This window comes from Camelina sativa, chromosome 15 (genome assembly GCF_000633955.1).
Source record: "Camelina sativa cultivar DH55 chromosome 15, Cs, whole genome shotgun sequence".
Lineage (NCBI taxonomy): Eukaryota > Viridiplantae > Streptophyta > Magnoliopsida > Brassicales > Brassicaceae > Camelina > Camelina sativa.
Genome location: NC_025699.1, coordinates 2766429 through 2793011, shown reverse-complemented (window position 1 = coordinate 2793011; position 26583 = coordinate 2766429). Strand labels below are relative to the sequence as shown.

At 37.7% G+C, this 26583-nt stretch overlaps 8 protein-coding genes across 8 annotated transcripts; 3 read left to right on the top strand and 5 right to left on the bottom strand.

Annotated features, from left to right (window-relative positions):
- On the bottom strand, window positions 1380-5895 carry LOC104744862 (peroxisomal fatty acid beta-oxidation multifunctional protein MFP2). Its single transcript, XM_010465974.2, has 18 exons — window positions 5694-5895; window positions 5420-5491; window positions 5280-5345; window positions 5120-5176; window positions 4965-5032; window positions 4760-4841; window positions 4518-4573; window positions 4133-4435; window positions 3945-4031; window positions 3637-3811; window positions 3441-3562; window positions 3194-3357; window positions 2831-3085; window positions 2627-2748; window positions 2424-2545; window positions 2177-2325; window positions 1941-2079; window positions 1380-1694 (listed from the first exon to the last, which is right to left on the bottom strand). The coding sequence occupies exons 1-18, from the start codon at window positions 5794-5796 to the stop codon at window positions 1659-1661; spliced, it is 2178 nt and encodes a 725-aa protein (XP_010464276.1). The 5' UTR covers window positions 5797-5895; the 3' UTR covers window positions 1380-1658.
- Window positions 6924-9385, top strand: LOC104744861 (lipoamide acyltransferase component of branched-chain alpha-keto acid dehydrogenase complex, mitochondrial). Its single transcript, XM_010465972.2, has 7 exons — window positions 6924-7265; window positions 7389-7535; window positions 7647-7772; window positions 8027-8376; window positions 8459-8706; window positions 8794-9110; window positions 9193-9385. Exons 1-7 carry the CDS (start codon window positions 7116-7118, stop codon window positions 9304-9306), a joined length of 1452 nt encoding a protein of 483 aa, XP_010464274.1. The 5' UTR covers window positions 6924-7115; the 3' UTR covers window positions 9307-9385.
- On the bottom strand, window positions 9612-10699 carry LOC104744859. Its single transcript, XM_010465971.2, has 2 exons — window positions 10411-10699; window positions 9612-10301 (listed from the first exon to the last, which is right to left on the bottom strand). Exons 1-2 carry the CDS (start codon window positions 10495-10497, stop codon window positions 9828-9830), a joined length of 561 nt encoding a protein of 186 aa, XP_010464273.1. The 5' UTR covers window positions 10498-10699; the 3' UTR covers window positions 9612-9827.
- LOC104744858 (probable pectinesterase/pectinesterase inhibitor 23) lies at window positions 11396-13653 on the bottom strand. Its single transcript, XM_010465970.2, has 2 exons — window positions 12389-13653; window positions 11396-12307 (listed from the first exon to the last, which is right to left on the bottom strand). The coding sequence occupies exons 1-2, from the start codon at window positions 13395-13397 to the stop codon at window positions 11619-11621; spliced, it is 1698 nt and encodes a 565-aa protein (XP_010464272.1). The 5' UTR covers window positions 13398-13653; the 3' UTR covers window positions 11396-11618.
- Window positions 13900-18673, bottom strand: LOC104764388 (probable acyl-CoA dehydrogenase IBR3). The gene is made up of 17 exons (XM_010465969.2): window positions 18205-18673; window positions 17992-18126; window positions 17639-17779; window positions 17396-17527; window positions 17099-17284; window positions 16919-16996; window positions 16711-16830; window positions 16507-16605; window positions 16308-16425; window positions 15952-16193; window positions 15673-15867; window positions 15445-15587; window positions 15186-15270; window positions 14833-15042; window positions 14585-14737; window positions 14399-14503; window positions 13900-14309 (listed from the first exon to the last, which is right to left on the bottom strand). The coding sequence occupies exons 1-17, from the start codon at window positions 18337-18339 to the stop codon at window positions 14115-14117; spliced, it is 2472 nt and encodes an 823-aa protein (XP_010464271.1). The 5' UTR covers window positions 18340-18673; the 3' UTR covers window positions 13900-14114.
- On the top strand, window positions 19010-20351 carry LOC104744856 (multiple organellar RNA editing factor 3, mitochondrial-like). The gene is made up of 4 exons (XM_010465968.1): window positions 19010-19436; window positions 19525-19622; window positions 19851-19916; window positions 20021-20351. Exons 1-4 carry the CDS (start codon window positions 19078-19080, stop codon window positions 20215-20217), a joined length of 720 nt encoding a protein of 239 aa, XP_010464270.1. The 5' UTR covers window positions 19010-19077; the 3' UTR covers window positions 20218-20351.
- On the bottom strand, window positions 20361-21214 carry LOC104744855. Its single transcript, XM_010465967.2, has one exon. The coding sequence runs from the start codon at window positions 21096-21098 to the stop codon at window positions 20493-20495; it is 606 nt and encodes a 201-aa protein (XP_010464269.1). The 5' UTR covers window positions 21099-21214; the 3' UTR covers window positions 20361-20492.
- Window positions 23490-24885, top strand: LOC104744854 (chaperone protein dnaJ 49-like). Its single transcript, XM_010465966.2, has 4 exons — window positions 23490-23777; window positions 23913-23964; window positions 24064-24131; window positions 24374-24885. The coding sequence occupies exons 1-4, from the start codon at window positions 23637-23639 to the stop codon at window positions 24800-24802; spliced, it is 690 nt and encodes a 229-aa protein (XP_010464268.1). The 5' UTR covers window positions 23490-23636; the 3' UTR covers window positions 24803-24885.

Below are 26583 nucleotides of genomic sequence, written 5' to 3'. Positions count from 1 at the left end.
TTTGAAACAAAAAAAGAGGTCAAAACATCTTATATATTGAAACGGAGGATGTATAACTTAACTTGTTTTGTGTTTCCAATTCACTAATCTCTCTCTTTTTTTTGGGGTCCAATGGTCCATTATCAACCCCCGATGTCCACGTGTCTTTCTAACCATTGTTAACTTGTTTTGTGTTTCCAATTCACTAATCTCTCTCTTTTTTTTGGGGGTCCAATGGTCCATTATCAACCCCCGATGTCCACGTGTCTTTCTAACCATTGTTTAGCCTTTATGGAAACACTAACTACATGGGTTTAAGTGACCGTTCTACAAGATTACCACTTTGATTATTAGTAGGGTTAACTTTTATTGGATTATTCTGTGGTGTTATTTCATTACTACTACAATGGTGTTTTGTTAAATCGATGATACGGAAAATAAAAGTTGTATGACCATGTTATTGTTGGTCGTCGATTTCCCTCATCATTGAGGTTTATTCATAATAAAATACTAGTAGTAGTTGGGGTTAACATCAATAAACATTAATTGTTCACAAACAAAAAAAAAACAAATACATTTACTATTGCAAATACCCTAGTTGTTTCCCATGTTAGTCATTTTTATAAATAATCCGGTCCCATGTTAGTGTATTAAATATCACTTATCCTTTGGTTTTGTTAATTATGAAAATTCACCGTCTTCCTTCTTATAGGGCCCCAACCATGCAAACAAAATCATTTACTATATTAACAAACTTATTCTCTTTTTCTTTCTTTTTTTGTATTCAATTTATAATTAACCCTAGAATTAATATAAACGATACTACTAAATCCCAAAACAGAGCGAGTTCTATTTTATGTGAATGTGAGAGCATTTTGTCATTTGTGTTAATTATGGATCAATGGATGGATCGTTCCTAATACTCGTCAAACTGGTTATTACTTGTATAAACGATTGTGTGATGTCGAAGCTACTCAAAAATCTAATAACCTTTAGTAAGCAAACGTAGCTAATTTAACTGAATCACACTATTCGTAAAACGAACTCGGAAACTCCACCTTTTGGCACGATATAGATTAGATAATTCATTATATATCCATTTATCATAGATCTATTTATAGATATGAAAACCAGATCCTTGAGAATGCACATATGAACAATCAATCGATGAACCAAAATGTTTTAACTGATTTCCAAGTAGAAAAAGTTGAAAAACGGAGATGTGACGTACCGATAAGGAGAGAGCCGTAGAGAAAAACAAAAAGTGGTCCAAAATTTGAGTATTCAGTGTCTTTTCTAAACTTAAATACATGTCTTTGTCTTATGTCTTATCTTTCTCCAATTCTGTCATGTTTTAATTATTACGAATTGCTTCTTTGCTTATCCTCACAAGTTCACTATAACTTATTTTAACAGTGTCATATGACATTTATCAATAAATAAATCATAGAACTTTAACAAAATGTATCTGACCAAGCACAACATAGTAAACCTTATTTGATTCTCCAACTTAATCCCTAACTTTCTCCCAGATTCATCTGTCTGAGATGAGACTTTATTTTAAAGGCGGCTTCTGTGGCCACAATATCCCAACTTTTCCGGCTAAGTAAAAATGTGGACATAAAGAAAACACAGAGTAGATGCAGTAATGCAGAAGTGGCTCCGTTGAAACGCTGACCTTACAACCGCGATCTCGCTTGCTCCACGGGAGCGCTCTGCAACACAAATGGAATTGTAACAATAAGAATCTGAGTTACAATAGATTCAACTATGAGGAGCAATTGGACAAGATTAGATTAATAGTCTTGTCACTATGTCGACTTGATTAAGGAATGGTCATGTAATATAAACCAAGCTGATATAGATTGTGTTTAAAACAACTGCCCCATAGACAAGCGCACAACACTGAAAAATAGGAGCCAAACAAAAAGAAAGGAAGAAGAGCAAAGAAAAATACTCACCAGAGGAGCTCCTTTAGATCCCCTTTCAGCCAAAAAAGCACAAGGCTTGAAGAAATCACCATAAGTCTTCGACCACTCATCTAGCCTCGAGTAAATGTATTTCGATCCTATGGAATCAGCCCAGAACATGATTCCTCCTCTGTTTCACAAGAGATTTAGATTTGAAACCAAAATGGGCAAAAGAGAATTTGATAAGGATATCAGAGTTGCAACATGTATTTGATGAAAACACTGACCTGTAAGGTGGAAAACCCATTCCAAATATGGCAGCAATGTCAAGGTCTGCTGCTTTGACTGCAATACCTTCAGCGAAAACCCTGCACGCCTCATTTACTACTGGGAAAAACGTCATTTCAATTATTTCCTTCTCCGACAGTTTCACCAACTGCATTACACAACAACCAGTCAGAGTGGGAAAAAGAACAGCAAGATCCTCTCAAACTCAAAAGACGAACGTTACTTGATTTTTAGACAGAGAGATACCTTAGGGTCAACATTTGCTCCAGACATGCTCCTTGCCTTTTCGATATATTTCTTTAACTCAGGATCAGGTTTAGCCTTGCGCTTATCGTCATACAAATAGAAACCTTTACGAGTGGCTTCACCTGAATTCAACAGGAAATACCACATAATTTAGAAGAAATGTTGAATCGATAAACATTGGCTAGCTCTCGTTTCAGACATACCAGCTCTCTTGTCCTCTTGCATAAGTGGGATAATCATTGATTTGTATGTCCGTTCTGGGAAGTTCTCAATGAATTGTGTTGCAGTTGCAATCGCCACACCAAATCCAACCAGGTCACACAATCTGCTCGTTCAGATAAGTAACAAAAGTATAGTTAAAATCTGGTGCATGTAAATGACATGGAGCTTTTCAATGCGATATATACCTGAAGGGACCCATTGGCATCCCAAACTTGCTGACTGCACTGTCGATTAGATATGGATCTGCTCCACGCTCAACCAGGAACATAGCTGCCTGTGTGTAAGGGAAGAACATTCTATTCACTGCAAACCCTGTGCAGTTTCCCACCACGACTGGTGTTTTCTTAATCTTCTTCCCAACATCTAACAGGTCCACAATTACTTGGGCAGAGGTATGATTGGTCCGAACTATTTCAAGTAGTGGCATGACATGTGCTGGACTGCATGAGGAAGAATACACATGATTTGTGTAGAATGAGCAAAACCACTCTGGGCATAAAATTTTCCCTGAAATTCATCTAAACTCCAAAGGATATGTAGTCAGTCACCTGAAAAAATGTGCTCCAACGATTCTATCCTGAGACTTAGTCCGCTCCCCAATTTTGTTCAAGTCAATGGTAGATGTGTTGCTAGCGAGGATACAATGCTGAGGACAGTACTTCTCCAGATCAGCAAAAATTTGTTGCTTCAAAGATATATTTTCAATAACAGCCTGTTCAAGAAACAAAAAATCAAATCACTTATATCATATAACCCCATAAAAACAACCTTCAGCTTGGTTTTGTTCATTATTACCTCAATGACCATGTCCACATCCCTAAAGCTCTCATAATCAAGAGAACCCTTGAGGAGGGACATGGTTTTCTCAAACTTTTCCTTAGACATGCTTCCTTTCCTTACACGACTCTGGAGATTGGCTGATCAAATTATGAAATTAGTCAGATCAAGCTATTCTAGTTCATTGAATAGCAATACAATAATCCATTCCCACCTTTAACTCTGCCAATTCCCGCCTCCAGGAACTTCTCATTTACCTCCTTGAGAATCACTGGATAGTTACTTAGGATCAATGCGGTGGCAATTCCAGACCCCATTAACCCGCCTCCAATTATGGCTACCTTCTTTATCTTCCTAGGTATCAACCCACGATCAGTAACTCCAGGAACCTGCCCATACGATAGATTGGAAGCAATCAGAAAGAGGGAAAGCTTTCATGCTATTAGTTAACATCTTTTAAAGAAGACAAAAAGACGCATAGTGGTACATATGTCCAAATTACATGACTGCATAAACACTGACCTTTACAGTTCCTCGCTGAGAAAAGAATACGTGGATCAAGCCTTTGGTGGTATCAAGGCTGATCACTTGAGAGCCGACTTCAGCCTCCTGTACGTAACAATGTGGTGAAAACTCGTACGGGTCAATAGTCTGGGGGGGAAAGGTCAAATAGAACATTTAACAGAGCGATTGAAAGATAGATAATATACCTTTTCTAAACCAGCCCTTGGACCAGAAACAATACCCGTTTCAAGAGCGTCAAGGCACATTAAGGGGTGTTTCATATTCGGGGCTTGTTTGCGTGTCTGTCCTCTGGCAAACTTCAGTATCTCCCTTGCCTCTCCAAGAGGAGGTAACTTGTCAGTCTTCAAAACACTAGAAATCCATGGTTTTCTCCTCTCAACTATGTCAAGGGCCCAACGACGAGCGGTGGTTAATAACTCGGCAGATGGCACCACAGCATCAATAAGACCCAACGAATGACCTTCCTCAGCTCTAACTGGCTTAGATGTCTACATGTTTCAACAAAAGAAATGTCGTTACATTTGAACCAAAGAAGACTAACACTATTACAGAAAGAAGGCACCTACGTACCAAAATCATTTCAAGGGCTTTTGTGAGACCAACAAGACGCGGAAGACGCTGCGTTCCTGTGTCAATTCAAAGGACCATAATTAGGCAAAAAAAAAAAACGAACGTGACTTGATTCATTTTATAAAAACATATGATGGTTCATAGGATAGGAGTCAGATTTTATGACTCCTATCTCATAAAAACTCGTACACAGCTGAAAGACAAACATTAAGCACTTAGAATGAACAAAGTTGAATATCTACCTCCAAACCCAGGAATAACACCGAGTTGCAGCTCGGGTAAACCTAACTGTGCACCAGGAGTTGAAATCCTTGCATGGCAAGCCTACAAAAAAAAAAATCATACAACAGCATCACCACCCATTCTCAATAAGAAAAAAGATCACCAGGCTCAACATTCTCGAGATGATAATCCAGGAAGGTAGTGAATAGCATAAGAAACTCGTACCATAGAAAGTTCTAACCCTCCTCCCAAGGCAAGCCCATCAATGGCAGCAACAGAAGGCTTCCTTGCAGCTAAATCCAAAAAAATCGATCCCTCAGCAAACACATAATCAGAAAACCCCACTACATCAAAATCAATTAACTAAGTACATAGACAACCTTCAAGCAAGTCGGTGAGGATGTCGATGGATATGTATCCAACCTTTGGCTCTTTCCCTGCGCAAAAAAAAAGAAGCAAACATTACTACCTACTAAATCAATACATAAAAAGCAAGTAAATATCACCAAAGATAACAAAAAAAAGAGAGTGTAAACATACTAGTCCCCTTCTGAATTTCACCAAAACCAGATATATCAAAACCACCAGAGAACTTCCCCTTTGCACCTGTACCATTTATCAGATTATCTCCAAAATTTGCATAATAAGTGGAAGAGTCGTGATCTCGATCGAGAACATACCCGTGATAACAATAGCTTTAACATCATTCCTGCTCAAGGCCTCCTCGTAATTACTTTTGAGGTTGTATAGCACTGTAAATTAAAGCAAGCACACACACAGGATTCACACATAATCAGATCATTTAAGTTCGATCTGGAAAGCTGAATTGCAATTTCCGAGATCAATCGAAAAACCATATAAAACAAAATTGACCTAGAAGGGAATCTGATGATGATGATGAGATCAAAAATCAAAGAAATAAAATTAAACGGAAGAAATCAGAGAGAGGAGTACCGTCGAAAGAGAGGGAATTGACAGGAGGATTGATGAGTGTGATGACGGCAACGCCATCGCTACCAACTTCCATCACCGTCTTCCCCTTGGTTCGTGAATCCATTCTTCTTCGAGCTTCGTTTGAGGTTGAGATTGCGAGTCAAAAATAAAAATAAGAACTCCGGAATAAAATGAAAAAGAGAGAAGACGTGAGAAATCAGATTTATAAATTGGGCAAGAGATGACGTCTGATTAAATAATAATAGTATGGTGGTAATAGTACCAGTGGCACACTCCTCAACGTAACGGTACTTCGATAATGTTTTCGATAAGTGGTTTATTTTTATTTTCCTTATTCACTTATTATAGTACTAAGATTATACTAGTATATATATATATGGAATTTAATTAATCACGAATTAAGGAGATAATATTTGATGTTTGACTCTGCGGATTCTTAGCTTAATTTGTACTAAAAAATGTGTGTTTTGTTTGGTCGTCATTGTCCTGTGACAACCAAACTTGGAATTGTGAACCACGGTAAAATTTTAGTTGACAGCTTCACATACAAATTTATTAGAAATATCTCATCAAAACGTGTTTTCTTTTTTTTTTCTATGCTATTTTCGATTCAATTTTTGTTTTGGTGGGATCTCTTTGATATGTCCGATCATGCCAAATTTATTTCTTATATAAGCTTGCGCCATTTTTATACTTTATGCCAATTTTGTTTCTGTTAGTCTGATTCGCTGCGGCTGCGGTTCTGGTTTTTCTGTAAACCATACTATTACGGACTACACATAATGAATAGTAAATAAAAATGGTATAATCCGCAGATAGATTTATCCGCTTCAACCATTCACAAAGCGTCGACGAATATTTTTCTAATTTTCCGAGGTCGGCATACAAGTTAAAGTAAAGGGTTGGCAAAACTGAAAAGAGAAGACGTGACTCGTGAGGGTATATGTATATAAACGTGAAATTTTGGGTTGGCTCACTTTCCAAATAATATTGTTAGGGATTTAGCGATAAAAAAATGATTATTCCTTCAGATCATCGCTTAACTCGTGTGTTTCATTCTTATCACTTTCATATATAGTATGTTTTTTTTTTGCCTTCTGAAATTGATTGATGTACACGAGGATACGCGTGTACCGTTGATCCTCTTCGAGATTATTGCTGATGTGGCATAGATAAACCAATCGGATATATATAGTTTGTTTATTTTCTTTTGCGCTAATCCAATACCAATAGGCAATAGTAGTTAATTGTGTCAGTACTTTAGTCTTAATCCGACGATGCTCGAACAGAACAAACACCGTACGTAACATTTATCTTTTTAAGTTCTTCTTAGAGACGATCTCTCATCAGTTCGTTCATCTGTCTTTTTCTATTTCCCTTTTTTTTTTTAACCAAAGAAAGACCAACCAACCGTTAACAACGATGATCGCGCGACGGATCTGGCGGAGCCATCGGTTTCTCCGCTCATTCAGCTCTTCTTCTGTTTGCGCTCCGCCGTTTCGAGTCCCGGAGTTTCATTCTCAGTCGTCTTCTTCTCCGGCGTCGCGCCCATTCTTTGTTCACCCTCTCACTGTAAGTTTCTTCTTTACACCAATTTTTGTGAAAACTCGTTTGCTAAGAATGTTTGGATTTATTATGGTAATTTTTGGACCAAAAAAAAGAATCAAAAACAAGTTTTTGTTATGTTTTTGGTAGTTGATGAAATGGTGTGGAGGAAGTAGAAGCTGGTATTCGAACGAAGCCATGGCCATAGATTCGAATGCAGGGCTAATTGATGTGCCACTAGCACAAACTGGGGAAGGTATTGCTGAATGTGAGCTTCTCAAGTGGTTTGTGAAAGAGGTCTCTCTTGGTTTCTCCGCTCAAACTTTCATTCTTTCTTTTTTTGGTTCAATTGTTCTGTTTCGTTTCGTTATGAATCAGACATTTTTGTGTGTTTGCTTTTTTTTGCAGGGAGATCTTATTGAAGAGTTTCAGCCACTATGTGAAGTTCAAAGCGATAAAGCAACAATAGAGATAACTAGTCGTTTTAAGGGGAAAGTGGCTCTCATTTCACATTCTCCAGGTGACATTATTAAGGTTAGAGCTTCACAACATGAAACAAAACAAATGGATATTTTTTCGAATTTATATAGGTTCATAGAGTTGATGGCGTTAGACTAAGATTAAGTATGTCACACTCATTCTAACTTTGAAACTAAGTGATAGTGGATTATCAGCTAAACGACTTTGACATGTTAATCTTTTATATGTTTAAAGCTTCCGAAATATCAGATATATCAGATGTTTTACAATCACAAGTATTTATATGTGGCAAAATCTATTGATGCAAGGTTGGAGAGACTCTGGTTAGGCTGGCGGTTGAAGATGCGCAGGATGCTCTTCTAGTAACCGCTGATAGTCCAGAAATTGTAATTCCGGGAGGTTCAAAGCAGAAAACAGACAATGTTGTTGGAGCTCTCTCAACACCTGCTGTTCGTAACCTTGCTAAAGACCTTGGCATAGATATCAATGTTATAACTGGAACTGGCAAAGATGGGAGGGTTTTGAAAGAGGATGTTCTTAGATTTGGTGACCAGAAAGGATTCGTAACAGATTCAGTTTCTTCTGAGCATACTGTTGTAGGAGGAGACTCGGGTTCTGCTATAGCGAGTAACTTTGAAGATAAAATAGTTCCTCTAAGGTACGCTATTATCATGCTAATTTAACTCATCCCTGTGAGGCTGTGACTATATTAACCCTTGAAGTTTTCCTTGTTCTCTCAGGGGATTCAACCGAGCAATGGTCAAGACAATGACTATGGCTACAAGTGTACCACATTTTCATTTCGTTGAAGAGATAAACTGCGACGCACTTGTGGAGCTTAAGCAATTCTTCAAAGAGAACAATACAGATTCCACCATCAAACACACTTTTCTTCCTACTTTAATTAAGTCACTGTCAATGGCTCTAGCCAAATATCCCTTAGTGAATAGCTGCTTCAACGCTGAATCTCTCGAGATCATTCTCAAAGGTATAGGAACTTCTTATTTGTCGTTTTGATTTATTGAGTTTGAAATCCTTGGATTATAGATAAAGATATATTATTGGTTTATTGCAGGATCACATAACATTGGAGTTGCAATGGCCACTGAACATGGCCTTGTTGTTCCTAATATAAAGAATGTTCAGTCATTATCTCTGCTAGAGATAACCAAAGAGCTGTCACGGTTACAACATTTGGCGACAAACAACAAACTTAACCCCGAGGATGTAACCGGTGGAACCATAACTCTGAGTAACATTGGAGCAATCGGTGGGAAATTCGGATCCCCTCTTCTAAACTTACCGGAAGTTGCAATCATCGCTCTTGGAAGGATCGAGAAAGTTCCAAAATTCTCACAAGAAGGAACTGTTTATCCTGCATCAATAATGATGGTTAAAGCTTTTTTTATCTTGTTCACCATTTCTCAGTTACAAGAACTGTTTTTAATAACCAAAGTCTCTGGTTATGATTCAGGTTAACATTGCTGCGGATCATAGAGTACTAGATGGAGCAACAGTAGCTCGGTTTTGCTGCCAGTGGAAAGAGTACATAGAGAAACCAGAGTTGCTGATGCTTCAAATGAGATAAAGAAGGAAAGAGGTTCATGTTTATTTGTGAATCATTATGAATGAATGACACAGTTGTATGAATCTTCATCTTCGAATAAGATCATGACCTGTAAACTAAACAAAAGTAATAAAAATTCATATCTAAAATACCTCCACAGCGATCAACACAAAACTGCAACATATAAACACTAGCTAGCTTAATGTATCTATATCTAATAAGGATGCGCGTTAAGGATCAACAACGTTCGAATCAGTGTAATAAAAACAGTTCGCTTTCCAAAGCTTTTAATTACTTTTTTAAAGGAGTCGTACAAGACAAAAGAATATCCACCCTTACCGGCTCCAGTCACTTTCCACCATCACGATTTGAAAATTACAAAGCATACAAACAAGTAGTAGGCAATAAATCTATATAATCCTTACATTGATTCACGTGAGAGAGATGAATTTTTTTTTAAAAAGAGATAAAAGATGAAACTTTGCACAGCTTTCACCAGTTGTAAAACAAAAGATATTAAAAGCAAAAAGTAATAACTTTTTTTACGTGACCAAGTAAATGGGGGAAGAGCAGATAGAGATCCTCTGTGGCTGCTCCATGTTAAGCTCTCGTAAACTCAGATATGGAATCACCCTCGCCGGCGTTAATGTTCCCGCTATAGGTCCTGACGAATGTCTGTTTGTCGTTGTACTAGTACGGTACGGTGTGCTCGACCCGCTCAGACTCTCCGTTGCGTAAATCGGACCAGACATCGACATAGACCCGGTTACGGTGCGAAAGTTCCTAGCTCTACTACTACTACTACGGTCTTCGTTCATGGTGGAGATTGGCGATTTCCGCCATTTGAAGAAAGGGAGAGCTTTTTTCCACCAGCATCGTTTCTTCCTCTTGTTGCTGTGCATTGTGGATCGGGTCGGGTCATCTTTCGAAATGGGTTTTTGGATCTTGAACTGATGACCGTTCATGGAAGACTTTGCCGACGTTTCTCTCTTATGCTTCCTCGCTTCTTCCATAACCTTTTCAACCACAAACCATTAAAAAACAGAGTCTTTAACAGAGCATATATATTCAGAAACAGAGTCGAAACGAAACAAAACCATAGGAAAAAAAAAAAAGTAAAAATACCTGAAAGTAGTGGAGTTGAGGATCGAAACCATAGTCGGTGAAATGATGAGAATCAGGGATGGGGAATATTGGGGAAATGTTTGACATTTTTTCTCTTTTACTAGCTAAAACGTTGGAGTACTCCGGAGCTTTGAAGGTGGTCTTTTAATGGCGGAGAAATGGATGAAAGAGTTTGTGAAGAAGGGATGGATAGAACTAGAAGAGATGGCCGTTGGGAGAGTGTGGGGTTCACTCAAATTCAATGCAACGAGAGAGTCGTCTATTGTGTCATTTTCCAAACAACTCTTTACTTTTCTTCTTTCCTTTGTAGTATTTTTCTAATTTTACTTTTAGTTCATAAAAGGCCATACATGTTATTAAATCATCTCTTTTTCATTTCCTTTTTTAGTCAGTACAATATCATTATTTTTCCTTTCATTTCATTGTCAGTTTCTTTTTTTCTTTCCTTTGAATTTTTTTTTTTTTGTTTTGCATTAACATTTCATTTCTTTCCTTTTTCATTTCCTTTTTTAGTATTGATTTTTTAAAACGATGATCAACATTTCATTTTCATAGTAAAAGAAAAGTCAATCATATCATTTTCTAGTACCAAACTAAAATTTTAAAAATTCAATACTAATTTAATACTACTAAAGTAACTATACTTACAAAGTTACAATTCTAAGAAAAATAACTTCAAATACTACTTTTCTCCATATGATAATAATAATAACAATAAGCAGAAAAAGACACGTAAGTAAAACTTACTGCATCGTACACTACAAAGTCGTGGTTCCTTTTTAATTTCCCATGTGCATAAGCATGAAGGATCACGTGAATCTCCACCATAACGCACGCATGCAGCTCACTCAACGTTTTAATTTTGAAAATTACTGCAACTCGTCCTAGCTAAGCTAATTAGTATATATTTAAGATGTCTTAAAACATATTGAGGTTGAGATGCTAAACTCACGATGAGACGAGGCAATAATATAGCGAAAATTAATCATTCTTCAAACAGTATACTTATATTTATATTTATAATACAATTAAATTTGAATTTGAAAAAAGAATTGAACCACTTGTGTAATGGCAAGTGTCACTAGAGAGAGTCTCTTAAGAGTATAAATTTCTCTCAAATGAGAAACCCATTTAACCAAAAAAAATTTTAGAGACCTATTTTGAGAGATTCTTGGTGGAGTTGATTTTCTTTACACATTTGGAATCTCCTACATGTTGGGGGTATAGGGAACTTGTGTTTGTGGGATCCAAGTATTGCCACCCAAGAATCTGTCACCAGTGTATGAAAGAGCATCTTGGGGAGTTATTTTCCTAATCCCGGGCCATTTAACTCTTTGGGCCTGATTCGATCCAGGCCCAGTATTCAAATACTCAGCGTAGTATAGCGTCTTGAGCGCAAAATCACCACTCCATTCAAGCCACCCCGCCGGGTCGATGACGTCATCGATCAACGTCTTCATGACGATCGTCCTCGAGAACTGCTTCCACGGCCTTCCTAGGTAAGACTTGCTCACCGATTTCACCGGAATATACGCCGGATCTCCAGTTATATGGCAGTTATGGAGCACCAATCCGGTCGATTCACGGACGTCGGTTCGTCCCTGAGCGGTGACCATACACGATTGACCTAACTTAGGTTTTCGTACGACGATTTTACAGTTCTGGAGGATGCATTTGGCGTCTCCGAATATGAAATCGACGGTTCCGGAGACTGTGCAGTCACGGAAAAAGTGTCTGTGAGAGTGAACGTATAAAGTGTCTTGGTACCCGTCGAATTGACAGCTGTGGAACACGGCGTAATCCGCCGACACTCTTAACGCCACCGCTTGTCCTCCTTCTGGTCCAGCTGTGTTCTCTACTCCGATGTTCTTCATTGTGAAGTGGTCGCCTTCGACGACTGCGAAAATTTTTGGTAAATCCTAATTAGAATTTAGAATCCCTAATTTTTGAGAGACAGTGGTGGAGAATTGAAACTTACTGAGTGGTGCTGTTTGGAAGGTCTTGACCTTGCCGATACCGTAATTTTGATTACCGGTGATAACCGTCTTGGTTTGTCCATCGCCGATGAAAGTGACGTATGGCATTTTTCTAGTGACCATAACTTTCTCCTTGTAGATACCTTGTTTGATGTGGATGACGAATGGTACTGTGTTTCCTTTAGGTATAGCATTTAGAGCATCGTTTATAGTCTTGAACTGGCCACTTCCGTCTTGAGCCACCACTGCATTAGCCTTCACTGGTCCTGGTCCTGCTGCCATGAGCCGTCTTGCCTCTGGTCCAACCCATGTTGGGATACCATCTTCTGTCGTCAGAAGCTTCCTCGCGTAGTTTGCAAAACCTCCGGTCGAACCTGTGGCGTTGGAGTTGGGGAGAAGGGTGGACATGCTAGTAACCATGGCAAGGCTATTGCTACTAAGCTCTTTTGTTGTTTTGAAGATGTGTTGCATTTCTTGCATAAGATTGGACTTAATTTCCTCAAAGGAGTCCATACATGTTTGCTGGAATGCGATGGAGCCACTTAGCCAAACCCGTAGATCCTCAACAAAGGCATCAATCTTATCAACCGAGAATCCATGATCCATACACTTCTTCAAGTCCTCGATAGCATCAACCATCACCTTCTCACACAGCTCGAAAGCACCCTTTGCTTCTGGGTCTTTGCTAGCCTTGGCTTTAACGTCTCCTGAGGCTTTTTTAAGGCCTTCGTTGATGGATTTGATAGTGACGTCGAAGCTGAGTTTGATGAGGTCCATAGGCTCAGTGGATTTGGGAGAAGCGTTCATTAAGCTGTTTACACAAGTTTCTTTAAAGTCAGTTGGTGCACAAACTGCTTGAACTGCTTTGGTGGTTTTCTTGATCTGATTTTCATCGGCTTTTGGTGAGTGCCTAGACGTTACAACGGCTACAGAGACAACCATGATGACTAACAAACCGGAAACACTACCGGCGATGATGCATTTCTTCTTCTTATCACCGTCAAACCCCATTTTTTTATTCTGTTTCCTGTAATCACACGTCGAAAAAGGTACTTTTCTAATATGTTTGTTCTAGACGTGTTAAAGATGGAGCAGATGGGGCCTGTATCTGTGGCTATATAAGGCCCCTTCTAGCTCTGAAGTTTTTGTGTGTTTTTAGAGGGAAGGGGAGGTTTTGGTGTTTGATGTATGCTTAGAACAAATGGATTGGGGATTATATACAGAAGAGTTGTAATGCTATTTCTGGGGTTCCAGGAAAAGACATGAGGCTATGTTACATTTTCTGTCTTTAGTATTATTGTCTCGTCTAAAAATTAAACTTTCCCGCTTTTATGATAGCCTATGAATAGTATGGTCGTCTTGGAGTCATAAATTTGTTGGCTGAAGAGATGTATGCTAATTATGCTAAACATAATCTTGAAGATTTTTTTAGAAAATCTGTAATTCGATTGATTCTTACTAATTGGGAGATTTAAAGGTCAAGAGTAAAAGTAGCAGTAACAACGCATGAGAAGAATCTCATAAGGGTTAAGTTCCTTTCGCTGTGAAATGTCACAATGCAAATCATCATTTTTAAGTATAAACAATATGAAACAGATGAGAAGATCTTGTATAAACTTATTCAGATTTAATAAAAAGACCTAATAACAGCTTTATTATATTATCTAAGCAAAATAAGACTCATCTGATTCTTATTCCGAGAATCGAATTCGTAGATCTGTAAAAACTTTAAAGCTTTGAAGCTCTCTGTAGTTCTAACTTGCCAATGGTCCCAAGATGAACCTCATCAGGTCCATCAGCAATCCTCAGTGTTCTAGCCGTAGCCCACAGATGCGCTAAAACTGTGTCCGAGGATACTCCGGCTGCTCCATGAACTTGTATTGCCGTGTCCAGTACCTTTAACGCCATGTTTGGAGCTGCAACCTGAGTACCAAAATGATTTTGCTTCTTAACGATCTACTTTGTTCGATTTCTGACAAAACAAAAATTACAAAGATTATTACGGTTTTTACCTTGGCCATTGCGAGAATTCCTCTAGCTTTTTTGTTTCCAAACTTATCGAGATGATCAGCAGCTTCAAGAACCAACAATCGAGTTCCTTCAAGCTCTACTCTCAACTGTATCATACAACCACTCATATAAGAAGCGCTCATAATTAAGAAGTATTTGGGTGATTAAAAGTACACAGTGTCGTTTACCTTTGCAAGATCAGAGACAAAAGAACCATGCTGTGCAATGAACTTCCCAAAAGTTTTCCTACTAAGAGCTCTCTGGGCCATTAGCTCCATCCCACGCTCTGCTGCACCTATCAGTCTCATGCAGTGGTGCAATCTTCCAGGGCCTAACCTACCCTGATATAAGAAATAAAGCAAGCGACCAATAAATACAATCAATACTCTCTCTGTTACTGTAAAGCGCTGAATCTGTGTATCAATTTTAGTATTACCTGAGCAATCTCGAATCCACGGCCTTCTCCCAGGAGAATGTTCTTTGCCGGGACAACCACATTTTCGAAAGAAATTTCAGCATGTCCATGAGGTGCGTCATCAAAACCAAACACTGTGAGAGGCCTCTTCACACGTATACCTGGAGTTTGCATGTCCACTAATATCATAGACTGCTGCTTATGTTTTGGGGCGCTGAAATCAGTTTTGCCCTGTACAGCACAGATATAATCTCTTTGACTAACTAGCAGATAGAACAAATACATTCATGCGTGTGTATGTGTGTGTCTATATAAAAATAGATAGATGGATACATAAATTTTAGAGAGAAAAGGAACAAGGAAAGAAAACTAACCATGAGAATAAGGACTCTGCATCTGGGATCCATGGCTCCACTTGTCCACCATTTTGTGCCATTAATGACGTATGAATCACCTTGTCTGTATCAACAACAGAAATAGCTATGAGGACTAATGTGGATTCAGTCTCAGTTTTTAGAAATCACCAGTAGAGAAATTGAAGATGACATAGCATTCATTCTCTTTCGTTTTTTTTAGAGAGAATTCGAATTAAAGTAGATTCCAACATTAAGAGAATCGAAGAAATTCCCCTACCTTTGAATAGAGCACTCAATATTGGTTGCATCAGAAGATGCAACTTGTGGCTCAGTCATAGCAAATCCAGAACGAATTTTTCCCTCAAGTAACGGAATAAGCCATTCAGAAATTTGTTCTTTGTTTCCATACCGCAGTATCACCTACAAGATAGCACAGATTATATAGATACAAGTAACAAGCAATGAGACAACAACTGGACCCGTAAACATAATCAGGCTTTCCTACCTCCATGTTTCCAGTATCTGGTGCACCACAGTTAAACACCTGTGGAGCCCAAACAGAACGACCCATGATCTCACAAAGGTAACCATACTCCAGGTTCGTGAGGCCCTCACCAAACAATTGATCAAAAGACTTGCTCGAGAGATTATGTTTCTCGGTAGCCGCCAGTTCTCTTCTAGCTCTAGCAGCACTATCTACCTGCAAGAACCAAGCATCCATAAGTACAAACAGTCTCACTCAGGATAAAAAGCAATAAGAGTTTAGTAGAGAAAAGATGCATACAGGAACAAATAAGTTCCACAGGCCTTCTCTCTTTGCCATTTCCTTTAGCTTTTCCTCCTCGGGGTGAATGGTCCATCTCATATCTGATTGAGCAAGTTTGGAAAACTCGTTTTCCATTGGGTAAATGTGAGTTTCCATAAACTTGATCAACTTATGCCTTAACTCCAATACTTTTCTGTTAGGGATGAATCTCCCGCTTCCATCTACAAGGCTTTCATATGACGGGGACATGTCTCTTTGAACTGCATCACAAACGAGGAAAGTAGAGTAGCGATCAAATTACAGTTTATCCTATATAAGAAATGTAAAATAAACAGTTATCCTTAACAAACTTGAATTTCAAAGAGGTCAATCACCAGATGGAGGGTGTTCTGGAAGAACATTGTCACGTGCAATATAACCCAAGGCAGACTCTACAAGCTCATTAGCTTGAGCTCCTGTATTTCGAGCTCGTTCACCGGCAGAAGCATTCCCCTGCATGATCAGCACAATGTCAATGGCTCTACAACTGAATAGCACAAAATCTTAGAATAGAAAAATATTCCCAGGCAATACCATTAACCATCTGTTGTACACCCCTGTGTAGATAGAAGCAGCCCGAAACATAGAGAACGCTACGTAGAACTTCCAGTTTGCAGCAGGCCATGGTTTTCCCTAAAGTTCATTTGCCAATTTATCACAACAATCAAAATTTGAAAAATATAGGCAATTTACAAGGAACATTGACTTGGTACCTTTACAAGGCGACACAGGACTTACCGATGCAGAACAGTACTCTATGAGAAATTCTGGCATTGAAAGCATTCCTTCCGGTAGTCCAGCAGTTTCAAGACCTTCACTAACGTGCTCGTTATCAAGCTGAACATTTACGATGTAATGCTGCCAACAACATGAGCTGTATATCAGAGCAAGAAACAAATAAAAATGCTTTGTGAGTACAATATAACAAACAAGAATAGCTTATTACCATACAGCTGTATGCAACATCACACATTTGGTTCCCAAGCGTGGACAATTCCCAGTCAATTATTCCAATAACTCGATCCTGCAGCTTAAGGAATTCTCAGTAAGGTCTCCGATACTATCCAAGGATAAGAAGAAAAGGAAAAAAAAAGGGAAAAAAAAAAGAGCTTGAGAGTATTCAGACCTCAGAAGGATGAAACACGAGATTGTCAATGCGGAAGTCTCCGTGAGCAAGGCCTGATGTTGCACCTGTTGAATCTTCCGCGGGGATGCTTTTGCGCAACCAATCAACAAGCTCAAACATCTTTGGATTCCTTTCAGGTTTACCTTCACTTGTTGAAGCCAAATATTGTTTGAACCACCTATCAATCTGAAATGCAGATATCCGGAAGGAAAAAAAACCTTATCAAGAGATTAAGAGAAGAACAAACTAGTGAGTAATGATGTCGAAATTCACCAGCCCCCAGATTAAAGAACAAACCTGTCTTTTGCAGTAATTGCCTCGCCGACCATAGTTCTCAAGACCAATGGCATCCACATCAGCAGAGTGAAGAGATGCTAAGGCTTTGGCAGTTGCACGATAGAGCGCACTTCTCCTTTCAGGTGCTACATTCTAAGTCAAAATCAATGAAAACACACACAACTAACGTCTTCATATCACGAATGACTCACATCTGAATCTAGAAAAATCAAACAGCCGCATTCACATAACAGAATATCTTACCGGTAACTTAGGGTCTATGAAGATACGTCCTTCCATAAACTCCATAATGTAAAAGGCAGTCCCAATAACAGTAGGGTCAGTGCATAAGCAGAAGACTTTAGGAACAGGAACCTGTGTATGTTCACCTAAAGCCCGAAGCACCTACACATCCCACCATCAAAGTAAGTATTAAGCGTAAAAGCATCTACCTTTATTCCTGCATACCGTATCTACAAATTATAAGCAGCATCACGAATAGTTACAATGATTCAGAACGGTACTACAAAAACAAAAATTTCATCTTCTCCAAAAATCGAGTAGTATAATCAAAATCACCACCCAAAATTAGAAATACAAATTGACATGATTGAAACCTGAAACTCCCTTTCAACAGCATGAGCAGATTGAAGGAGCTTCCCAGGAGGCTTCTTCCTCAAAACGTATCGTTTCAAGGAACTCCCTGAGCCAACCTCAATCAGAAACGTCGGATTCGACTGCCCATGTCCGAACTGTTCAAAAAAGACAAAATTTCAGATAAAGTTTCTTCCTTGCCGGAAAAGAAGACGGCGATTTGGACAGTTTTTTACCTGTGAGACTTTGAATTGAGATGGGTTGGTCGGAAAACCGGAGACGTTGTCGGCGGCGAAACGAAACAAAGCATCGTGATCGAACAGATGAGCTGATTGGACACGTGTCACAAGATCGCCCGTGCTGCTTCCCATGTTTCCTTCTTCACTCCTCTATCCTCAGTCAGAGTTGTGCAATAATACCCAAATCCAAAAGATTGATTTATTCCATGCACAAAAATTAGCCTCTCTATCTCTAACACAAATACACGCATTGATACAAAACAAATAATTCCATTTACGGAAAGTGTCGATAATTTTTTTTTAACCTATTAAATACATTAGTTATACTTTTCTGATTTTAGGAGATATAATTCTATTTTTTTTCTTATTTCTCGATTTGTATATTTGATTTCGATAATCATCGTTATGTTATCGTGATTAATATGCAGCCAAAAAAACAACAAAGTTAAATAGTAGTAGTAACCAAATATAAGTAGGAAAAAGCTTATCCCCGGATATACAATATGATAGTTTTAGTTTATACTTTATACTTTATAGATATAGTTAGCCAACTCAAATTAAAATTTTGGATTAGGTGATTTGACTTAGGAAGTCATATTCACACTAAGAAAGCTTATACAAAATGAATACGTATCTACAAAAAAGAAATAACTTGCGAGGTTGATGAACAACAATTTTGGTCAAGCTATAATTAGAAACTTCGAAAGGGCTTCATACAGCTGACATTTAAAAATTCTAAAGCCCATTATTAAAAACATACAATAAAGGCCCACTTAGCCCATATAGTTCTCTCTAACTCGAAGCATCTGAAAAAAAAGACTGAAGAGAAGAAGAAAGATACACAACAGAAGCCGAAAACCCTCACCGGCGATGGCTCTTACACGGCGCTCATTAGCGACACTCCTAAACAAAACCCTCTCTTCCTCTTCTTTCTCTACGCTCTCTTCTCGTTATCGATTCGCTTTGCCTCTGCTTGAAAAGGTTTCATCATCCCGAACCGGACTAGGCCCGTGTTACATCTCGACCCGACTCAAGACATCCGGGTCTGGATACTCTCCGCTGAACGATCCTTCGCCGAATTGGAGCAACCGTCCACCTAAGGAGACGATTCTTCTCGATGGTTGCGATTACGAGCACTGGCTCATTGTCATGGAGTTCACTGATCCTAAACCTACTGAAGAAGAGATGATCAATGCTTATGTCAATACCTTAACTTCCGTCGTCGGCAGGCAAGTTCTCTCTTCCTTTCAAATTCTTCCCAATTCGTTTTGATCATTTGATGATGGATTTGCGTTTTTGTGGGTTATGGTTTTACAGCGAGGAAGAGGCAAAGAAGAAGATCTACTCTGTTTGCACTTCGACCTACACTGGCTTTGGTGCTTTGATCTCTGAAGAGCTTTCTTGCAAAGTCAAAGGTATCATTTTTTCAATTAGGGGTTTAAGTCTTACTTATGTTAATGCTGTGAAATGTAAAAGGGTATCTATATTTTGGTTTTGGTCTGTTCAATTGGTTTCGCTGCTAGGACTAGGAGGGAACTTCTCTTTGATCTTTTGATATCTCAGTTATTGTCTGTCCTAGTACGGTCATGAGAACATATTTATTATACTGTTCAGACATTTGATCCAGAGTTGTGATTCATTAGGATTGCCTGGTGTTCTTTGGGTGCTACCTGATTCATACCTCGATGTACCAAACAAAGACTATGGAGGTAATGTAACGTTTTTTTGGATTTCTTCTGTGAATAAATTGGGATAAATGAGATATGATTCTTACTTATTAAAGCCATCTCGTCTTTGACTCTCTGATGTTCAGGTGACTTGTACATTGAAGGAAAGGTCATACCAAGACCACAGTATAGGTTCACAGAACAGCGCCAGACTAGGAACCGGTCTAGGCCAAGGTATGATAGACGCCGTGAGACAATGCAAGTGGAGAGGAGAGAGCCATCCATGGGTCATCATCAAGCTCCAGCAACTCCAGGAGGAGAGTTCAACAAGCCTAGTACTTAATATAATAAAACCTTGTTGACATGAACAAGTATGCGTCTGTTATGGAGTTTATTAGGATTTACATGCCAGCTTTGTAAGAGATTTTTCAATTTATCCATAGAAGCGATCAATCATATCATCATTCTTGTCTCTAATGAACTGACTAAACAAACTCAAAGGTGAATTGAAATTAAAAATATATGTACAATGTATATAATAAATAATATATACACACACGAGAGATCATCATATGATATAGTTGGAACTGAGATTAAGAATCTTAAACCACGAATTTGTCAGCACACAGGTGATAATGTGATGTTCAACTTCTCCCTTTCACCGTCGGTCACGATCCTCACGATCCTCTTGAAGGCGAAGTGAACACAATTAGACAACGCGATCCAGCAAATCACTTCGTATACAAACTCCATTGCTGGATCGGACCAAGACGGAAACGAAGACTCGTCCCAATTCTCCCTTCCAAAACCACCACCGCCGCCGTGGTTCCATCCTTTTCCGCCTCCATCGTTTCCTCCGCCTCCAAATCCGAATGGACCGTCGTTACCACCGAAATCACCATCTAACAGAAACCGACTAAAATCACCTCCGTCGTCTCCATCACCGCCAAACGAAACTCGTCTCGTCCGTCGCTTTTTACGGATCCGACGGATGGTTTTATAAGAGCTAGATCTGACCGGTGGAGGAGCGATTGCATCAACGGGAAAGATAATCGCCGATGATTGAACGATTCCACTACCGGGAGATTGATGATGATCGACGGCAGAATCGGCGAAAGAAAGGTGATTGGCTAAATCCAACCTTTGAAGGAGAGATTTGCCAAACGCGATACCTTGCTTAGCCGTATAAACTGTGAGTGTATCGGCGACTAAAGAGAACTCCATGATTGATCACGACGAGGATCTCCCAAATCCACGAAACTGGTTTTGTTTTTGGATTAGGGATTATTGCAAGCTTGCCGGCAAATTCGGGTAATGACGGAGATATATACGGAACCTCTGATTTGGATCCGATGGAGGCGGATAAATCCGACACGTAATCGATTTGCGCGTTGAGTAGAGAAGCCACGTGTCTTGGTGTATTCGCACGTGAGTAGCACGCAAGAAGGGGTCCGGTTCTGTACATTAAAACGTGAAAGCCCAAAGCTGTGGGTTATATGATTATAAAAGAAAATATGTGGGTTCTATTTATGAATATAAGGGAAGTATGGGTCAAAAAGGCAATAACCTTGGGAGTATGAAGATTTTCATCTTCTTATTCATATCTCAACTCTCAAGGTAATTTTTCTACTTATTAGAGGATTCGAATCAAAGTAGATTTAAAAGTGATATGTTTATATGTGAGTTTTCTACACCATTTTCGATGGCATTTTCTACATGTTCTAATGTTCTTACAAGTTTGTTCGTTATGCCTTCTCTAAACAAAATTTGGTTAGTCATACTTCTTTTAGAATACTTTTTTTTAATCACGACGTACGTTCTATGCCGCATCATGTAAATCTCTACGACTTAGTGGCTAAAGTACGCAATGTGTCTTCTTGGAAACGAATCGAATTGTTGTGGACTGGGCAGATAACTCGAAGCACCTTAAGATAGTTGAGACCACCATCTACTATAGTTTATCACCATATATTTTAATTTTCAATGTCTACTTTATTCGACTAAACTCATGTTTTTAGTTACGATACAGAGAAAAACGGATACAATCCTTGTTCTTTTACTACATATGAACACTGATTAATATTAAAAAAAGAAAGAAAAAAATTCAATACTAGCTAGTTTAATAAAAAAAAAAAAAAAATCAGGAAGTAATTGGCCATTTTTTACTAAAAATCAAGACGTTAGCATTCCCCATGTGATTATTACTTTCGGGTGACCAATTACAACCGCTATGTTTGACTTAATACTGATTTTGAGCAGTGATGAATTAGGTTTTGAATATATTACTGAAATTTGTTTGGCTTCATTACAACAAGTCAACCAAGCTAAAGAAAAACCCTATAGTTTAACTACTAATTTCCTTCATTCAAAACGCTAAGTATTTTTTTCAGCTTTCTTATTGATATACGTGTTTGTAACATTAGGTACATACTTGGCTTATGTCGAAAGCCACTTTCATATAGTACTGTTTTTGTTGTCTCAAGTTATAGTCAAACATCAAACACCAGAAAGCGAATCACGAAATCCCATCGGAATCCAATTTTCAAAGCAAAGCCAGAGATATACTACTACTACTATATAATACTACGATATTCAGATTAACATTTTTTTTTCTTCTGTATCTAGACATATACAGTATATATACATATATATTAGACTTCCGAGGTTTTTGATTCAACCCATGCAAAAATATTGTGCAAGGAATCCAATATAAAATTCTCTCAGCTTCAATGTTTCATGTAAACTGTGAGAAGAAGATAAGAGGAGTTGCGTTAGTCGCTTCATCTACTTTGATTGTTTTCACCTTTGTCATTTGATTTCAAAAAAAAGCATAAAGTGTATGTTCACTCTCTTCTTATTATGTATCACAAGTTTCGTGTTCAACTATTAAATTCTCAACATTTAACAGCTATCTAACGTCGTAGCTGATTTATGAACTACTTTTTTTTGTTACTATGAATTCTGTCATATTAGAAAACTTCACCTAACCATTCATTATGTAACATGACAATCTACTACCCACAACATGCAACCCTCTTAAATATTCTAAAAGAAAGCAATCTAATCTATATATAACACATGGAACCACAATATATGATTTCATTAACAACATGCAACATGATTTAACATATGAAAGTTATATTCATTTACCTATATATAGATGTTAACAGGTTTGTAACTATAGTACATTTACCAAAACCTAGATAGCTGTGTAATTACCGTTATATATATTTTGTTTAACAACTTCAAAGTAATCGACATTAATGTCGGTTGAAAATAATGATACAGCCGTTTAATCATTCAATTTACAAATTACAACAATTGAATTCTAGTAAGAAAGAAATTTGTTTACATAATTCTGTTGAACTAGGATTTTATTTTACAATCTTTTGCAGTAATTAAAGCGAGCTAAAACGTGGCTGAACGGCTAATTCCACGGTAATTAATTCACTTTACTTTTTAGTTTTACTCGTTATTCGTTTCGATTTTTTCAGTAAATTTGTTAAACTTGATTTTTACCAGTAAACTAAAATATTATTCGAATGAGAAAAGATTTATCGTAAAAGGATTTAATTTACGTTTCTCTCTCTCTCTCTGATCTCTTCCAATTTAAAATGTCAATCCCGCAAAGTCTGCCTGCCTTCTCTTAACGTCTTCTCTCTCTCTCTCTCTCTCTATTCTACTCACTCCATCCATAATTTTTTGGTTTCCTTCACCTCTCCATTTTCTTGGAAAAGGTTCTTGAAACTATTTGTTGCATAAATGGGTAAGATCCGACCCGGAACGGATCCAAAAGCGGCATTGGTCACAGATATTCTATCGCTATCGAGATCACCACTCTCTTGCATTCACATCAATCGCATCTCCGGTTCGTGTTTCATCGACTGGTATCTCATTCTCGGTGTATGTTCTTTCCTTTTCTTCCCAAGTTATTTAAATATACATTGGACGAGCTTTTTGATTGCGTTTTATTCAAGTAAACAAAAATAAAGAAACAGAGAACATTGGATTGATCTTGATTTTTTTTTTTTTAAACAGATCCAAGAAGATGCAGAGATCAAGGTCATACGTAAACGATATCACAAATTAGGTCCGATTCTATTTCAGTTTCATCATCGATTATGATTTTTGATTTAGCTATCATTGTTACATTTTAAATATTTGTAAGTTGTGCTATAATATTTCTCAGCTTTGAAGGTTCATCCTGATAAAAACAATCACCCAAAAGCAGATATTGCTTTTAAGCTCATCCACGAGGTCAGCTATTTTGTTTGTTAATTTTATCTCAATTATTGTATAACAAAAATCCTAGCAATCTTCTTGACATATAGTATATATATATATATATTATTTTTTTCCTCATGAGAGACAAATAATAATACATTAATATTAATAAATAAAAAATGTGTGTTTGTGTGGATATACTTAACAAGAGAGCATGAGCATCATCAGGTGTACGTATGCTTACTTTACTAATGTTGTGGCTTCGACGCATGTAGGCTTACTTATGTCTTTCAGACGAAACAAAAAGAAGATGCTTCAACACGGACCGACGAAAGAACATTTGTCTAAAATGCAGCAGCCGAGTCTCACACAAAACCAAAGAGAACCGCAACGATTCTAAACCGAACCGGTTCTGTCAAACCCTCAGGGACATTAGGGACAAGTTCAGGGAAGAGAACAAGGTGATAGAGAGATGTCTTAAAACCAACAGTTCAAGATTCAGGGGGAACATAACCGAGGAAATACCTGTTTATGGTAGTATACCAAACCGAAACCGGTTTAATAAAGAGTCGCCTGTTTTTAATCCATCAGATTACAGGTTATGGGGTTATCCACATGTGAGAAATCGGGTGTTGGACAGCAACTTGTCGGATTGGGGCGGCATGTTTATGAGAAGCAGATCCACTTGTGTTCACTCATCGTGATAATGTAGCTTTCTTTCTATTCTTTTATTATACCTTTTTAGTTCAAATAAGTGAGAAAATATCTATTGAATTTGGTAGCTTCATTGTATTCTTTCAGTATTCAAATCTTTCGACCACAAAATCATATCTTCTTGTTTTCTTTATTAAATCACACCAATACAATGACAAGTTAGCCAAAGTTGAAGACACACTCAATCAATCTATGGGAAGACACACTCAATCAATCTACGCAAAAAACAAAACAAATTTATAATGTGTTTCTTTTTTTTTTTTTGGTAAATTGAACTGCTTACCAGCGAAATGGTTGATCTGAGGTTCGATGTTTCATCGAAAACTAGCCTTTCTTAGTTTATGTAGCCGAATGGGCCTCATTATCTTTAATCTTCTTAGTTTATGTAGTCGAATCATCGAATGGACAGCCATGCCCATAATGTATCTCATTCGATCGTTGGTTACAAAAAAAAATTGACACCCTTTTAGTTAAAGTATTATTATCTCTAATAATGTTCTTCTCGGTCAATTAACAAACCAACGGCTCATTAAATCAGGATTGTTAGTGGATGGATCAGTCAATGAGTTTAGGCCAAACTTGGCGTTAATAATAAGTAGCAAGTTAGGACTTGTAAACTTTATGAAGAAAGTACAAATTTTAGCTTACCATTAGCTTACCATAGATGAAAACAAACCACCAAACATAGAGCAACATACACACCATTACCATAGATTTTTCTCTTTGTTTACTTGTTCGTTAGTGTCAAACTCAAAACGCAAAATTAAACTAGGCCGAATTCTCCTTAAAAGGGATATATGGGTCGGTCATATTGGGCCCTAGCCCGTTTTCTTACTTATTGGATCCTCGAATCGAACATGTCACACAAATTATTATAACAAAATTGGAATAATAATACCATCATCAGCTGTGTTAATTGATTTTGATTTAGACGACACAAAAAAAAGTGCCAGGCTGGCAAACTGGAGTGGGCCCGTTTCCGCGCTGTCAGTCCACATGCTCCTTTCTCATTCCCCCTACAATTTACTTCCAGTCTTGTTTATTATCACCATTTCTTTTTCTTCTATCACAAATTTGTGGTATTTCACAAGTCGAATGTTTTATATTATTCCTCCTACTCAATTTTATTATTTTCATTGTATCTGATTCTAAGCTTTCTCTTTTTATTCCGAGTCAAAAACATTATTTTTTGACATCCACATATTAACAAAAGTCTCAAATTCAGCCAAAAAAATAATCATTGGTTAAAATAACATGAAGAAAAAAAACACATGCATTGTCTAAAACAAAACTACAATAATATCTTTATTTTGTTGGCTTAAAACAGCCATATGCCCATATGTCTCTCTCGTCTCGTCGTCTCTCGCTATTGCCTGAGAAGATTTGTCGGCGATAAATAATAAGAGAAAATACGTTACCACTTACCAGATCCCTTAATCAATGTCTATAAGACAAATTTCGATATATTAATTGCTTAAAATTGATTATACCCATATTAATTAATCAATGATTACATACCATTTTTTCTTCTAATCTCTTTCCTTTTTCTCAATATTTTGCTTCCATTTTTTCGCATTAACAAAATCAATAAATTTGTGCATATACGGCTGTCATTTCGGCGTCAATCTTCTTCCTTCCTTATTTTCCTTTTTTAAAATATATTATTTATATATCTGTAAAAATTGCTACAAATTCGTCTTTTTCTGTCAATCATACCGTTTTGTTTGTCTCCGAATAATAATAATTAAGCAAAAAAAAAAAAAAAAAAAAA

What these genes read in the sequence shown, in the direction of transcription:
- LOC104744859 (XM_010465971.2), bottom strand. Translation starts at nt 10,497, where the DNA reads ATGTCAAACATTTCCCCAATATTCCCCATCCCTGATTCTCATCATTTC. An exon ending in CTCAACTCCACTACTTTCAG is followed by an intron (nt 10,302 to 10,410) that starts GTATTTTTACTT and finishes GTGGTTGAAAAG; the next exon opens with GTTATGGAAGAAGCGAGGAA.
- LOC104764388 (XM_010465969.2), bottom strand. Translation starts at nt 18,339, where the DNA reads ATGGGAAGCAGCACGGGCGATCTTGTGACACGTGTCCAATCAGCTCAT. An exon ending in TCATAGACCCTAAGTTACCG is followed by an intron (nt 17,528 to 17,638) that starts GTAAGATATTCT and finishes ATTTTGACTTAG; the next exon opens with AATGTAGCACCTGAAAGGAG. An exon ending in TCGTGTTTCATCCTTCTGAG is followed by an intron (nt 16,997 to 17,098) that starts GTCTGAATACTC and finishes CTTAAGCTGCAG; the next exon opens with GATCGAGTTATTGGAATAAT.
- LOC104744858 (XM_010465970.2), bottom strand. Translation starts at nt 13,397, where the DNA reads ATGGGGTTTGACGGTGATAAGAAGAAGAAATGCATCATCGCCGGTAGT. An exon ending in CTTCCAAACAGCACCACTCA is followed by an intron (nt 12,308 to 12,388) that starts GTAAGTTTCAAT and finishes AAATTTTCGCAG; the next exon opens with TCGTCGAAGGCGACCACTTC.
- LOC104744855 (XM_010465967.2), bottom strand. Translation starts at nt 21,098, where the DNA reads ATGGAGTTCTCTTTAGTCGCCGATACACTCACAGTTTATACGGCTAAG.
- LOC104744862 (XM_010465974.2), bottom strand. Translation starts at nt 5,796, where the DNA reads ATGGATTCACGAACCAAGGGGAAGACGGTGATGGAAGTTGGTAGCGAT. An exon ending in AAGCCCTTGAAATGATTTTG is followed by an intron (nt 4,436 to 4,517) that starts GTACGTAGGTGC and finishes TGAAACATGTAG; the next exon opens with ACATCTAAGCCAGTTAGAGC. An exon ending in GAGCAAATGTTGACCCTAAG is followed by an intron (nt 2,326 to 2,423) that starts GTATCTCTCTGT and finishes TGTGTAATGCAG; the next exon opens with TTGGTGAAACTGTCGGAGAA.
- LOC104744854 (XM_010465966.2), top strand. Translation starts at nt 23,637, where the DNA reads ATGGGTAAGATCCGACCCGGAACGGATCCAAAAGCGGCATTGGTCACA. An exon ending in TAAACGATATCACAAATTAG is followed by an intron (nt 23,965 to 24,063) that starts GTCCGATTCTAT and finishes AATATTTCTCAG; the next exon opens with CTTTGAAGGTTCATCCTGAT. An exon ending in CTTTTAAGCTCATCCACGAG is followed by an intron (nt 24,132 to 24,373) that starts GTCAGCTATTTT and finishes CGACGCATGTAG; the next exon opens with GCTTACTTATGTCTTTCAGA.
- LOC104744861 (XM_010465972.2), top strand. Translation starts at nt 7,116, where the DNA reads ATGATCGCGCGACGGATCTGGCGGAGCCATCGGTTTCTCCGCTCATTC. An exon ending in CTCCAGGTGACATTATTAAG is followed by an intron (nt 7,773 to 8,026) that starts GTTAGAGCTTCA and finishes TATTGATGCAAG; the next exon opens with GTTGGAGAGACTCTGGTTAG. An exon ending in TCTCGAGATCATTCTCAAAG is followed by an intron (nt 8,707 to 8,793) that starts GTATAGGAACTT and finishes GGTTTATTGCAG; the next exon opens with GATCACATAACATTGGAGTT.
- LOC104744856 (XM_010465968.1), top strand. Translation starts at nt 19,078, where the DNA reads ATGGCTCTTACACGGCGCTCATTAGCGACACTCCTAAACAAAACCCTC. An exon ending in TTAACTTCCGTCGTCGGCAG is followed by an intron (nt 19,437 to 19,524) that starts GCAAGTTCTCTC and finishes ATGGTTTTACAG; the next exon opens with CGAGGAAGAGGCAAAGAAGA. An exon ending in GCTTTCTTGCAAAGTCAAAG is followed by an intron (nt 19,623 to 19,850) that starts GTATCATTTTTT and finishes GTGATTCATTAG; the next exon opens with GATTGCCTGGTGTTCTTTGG.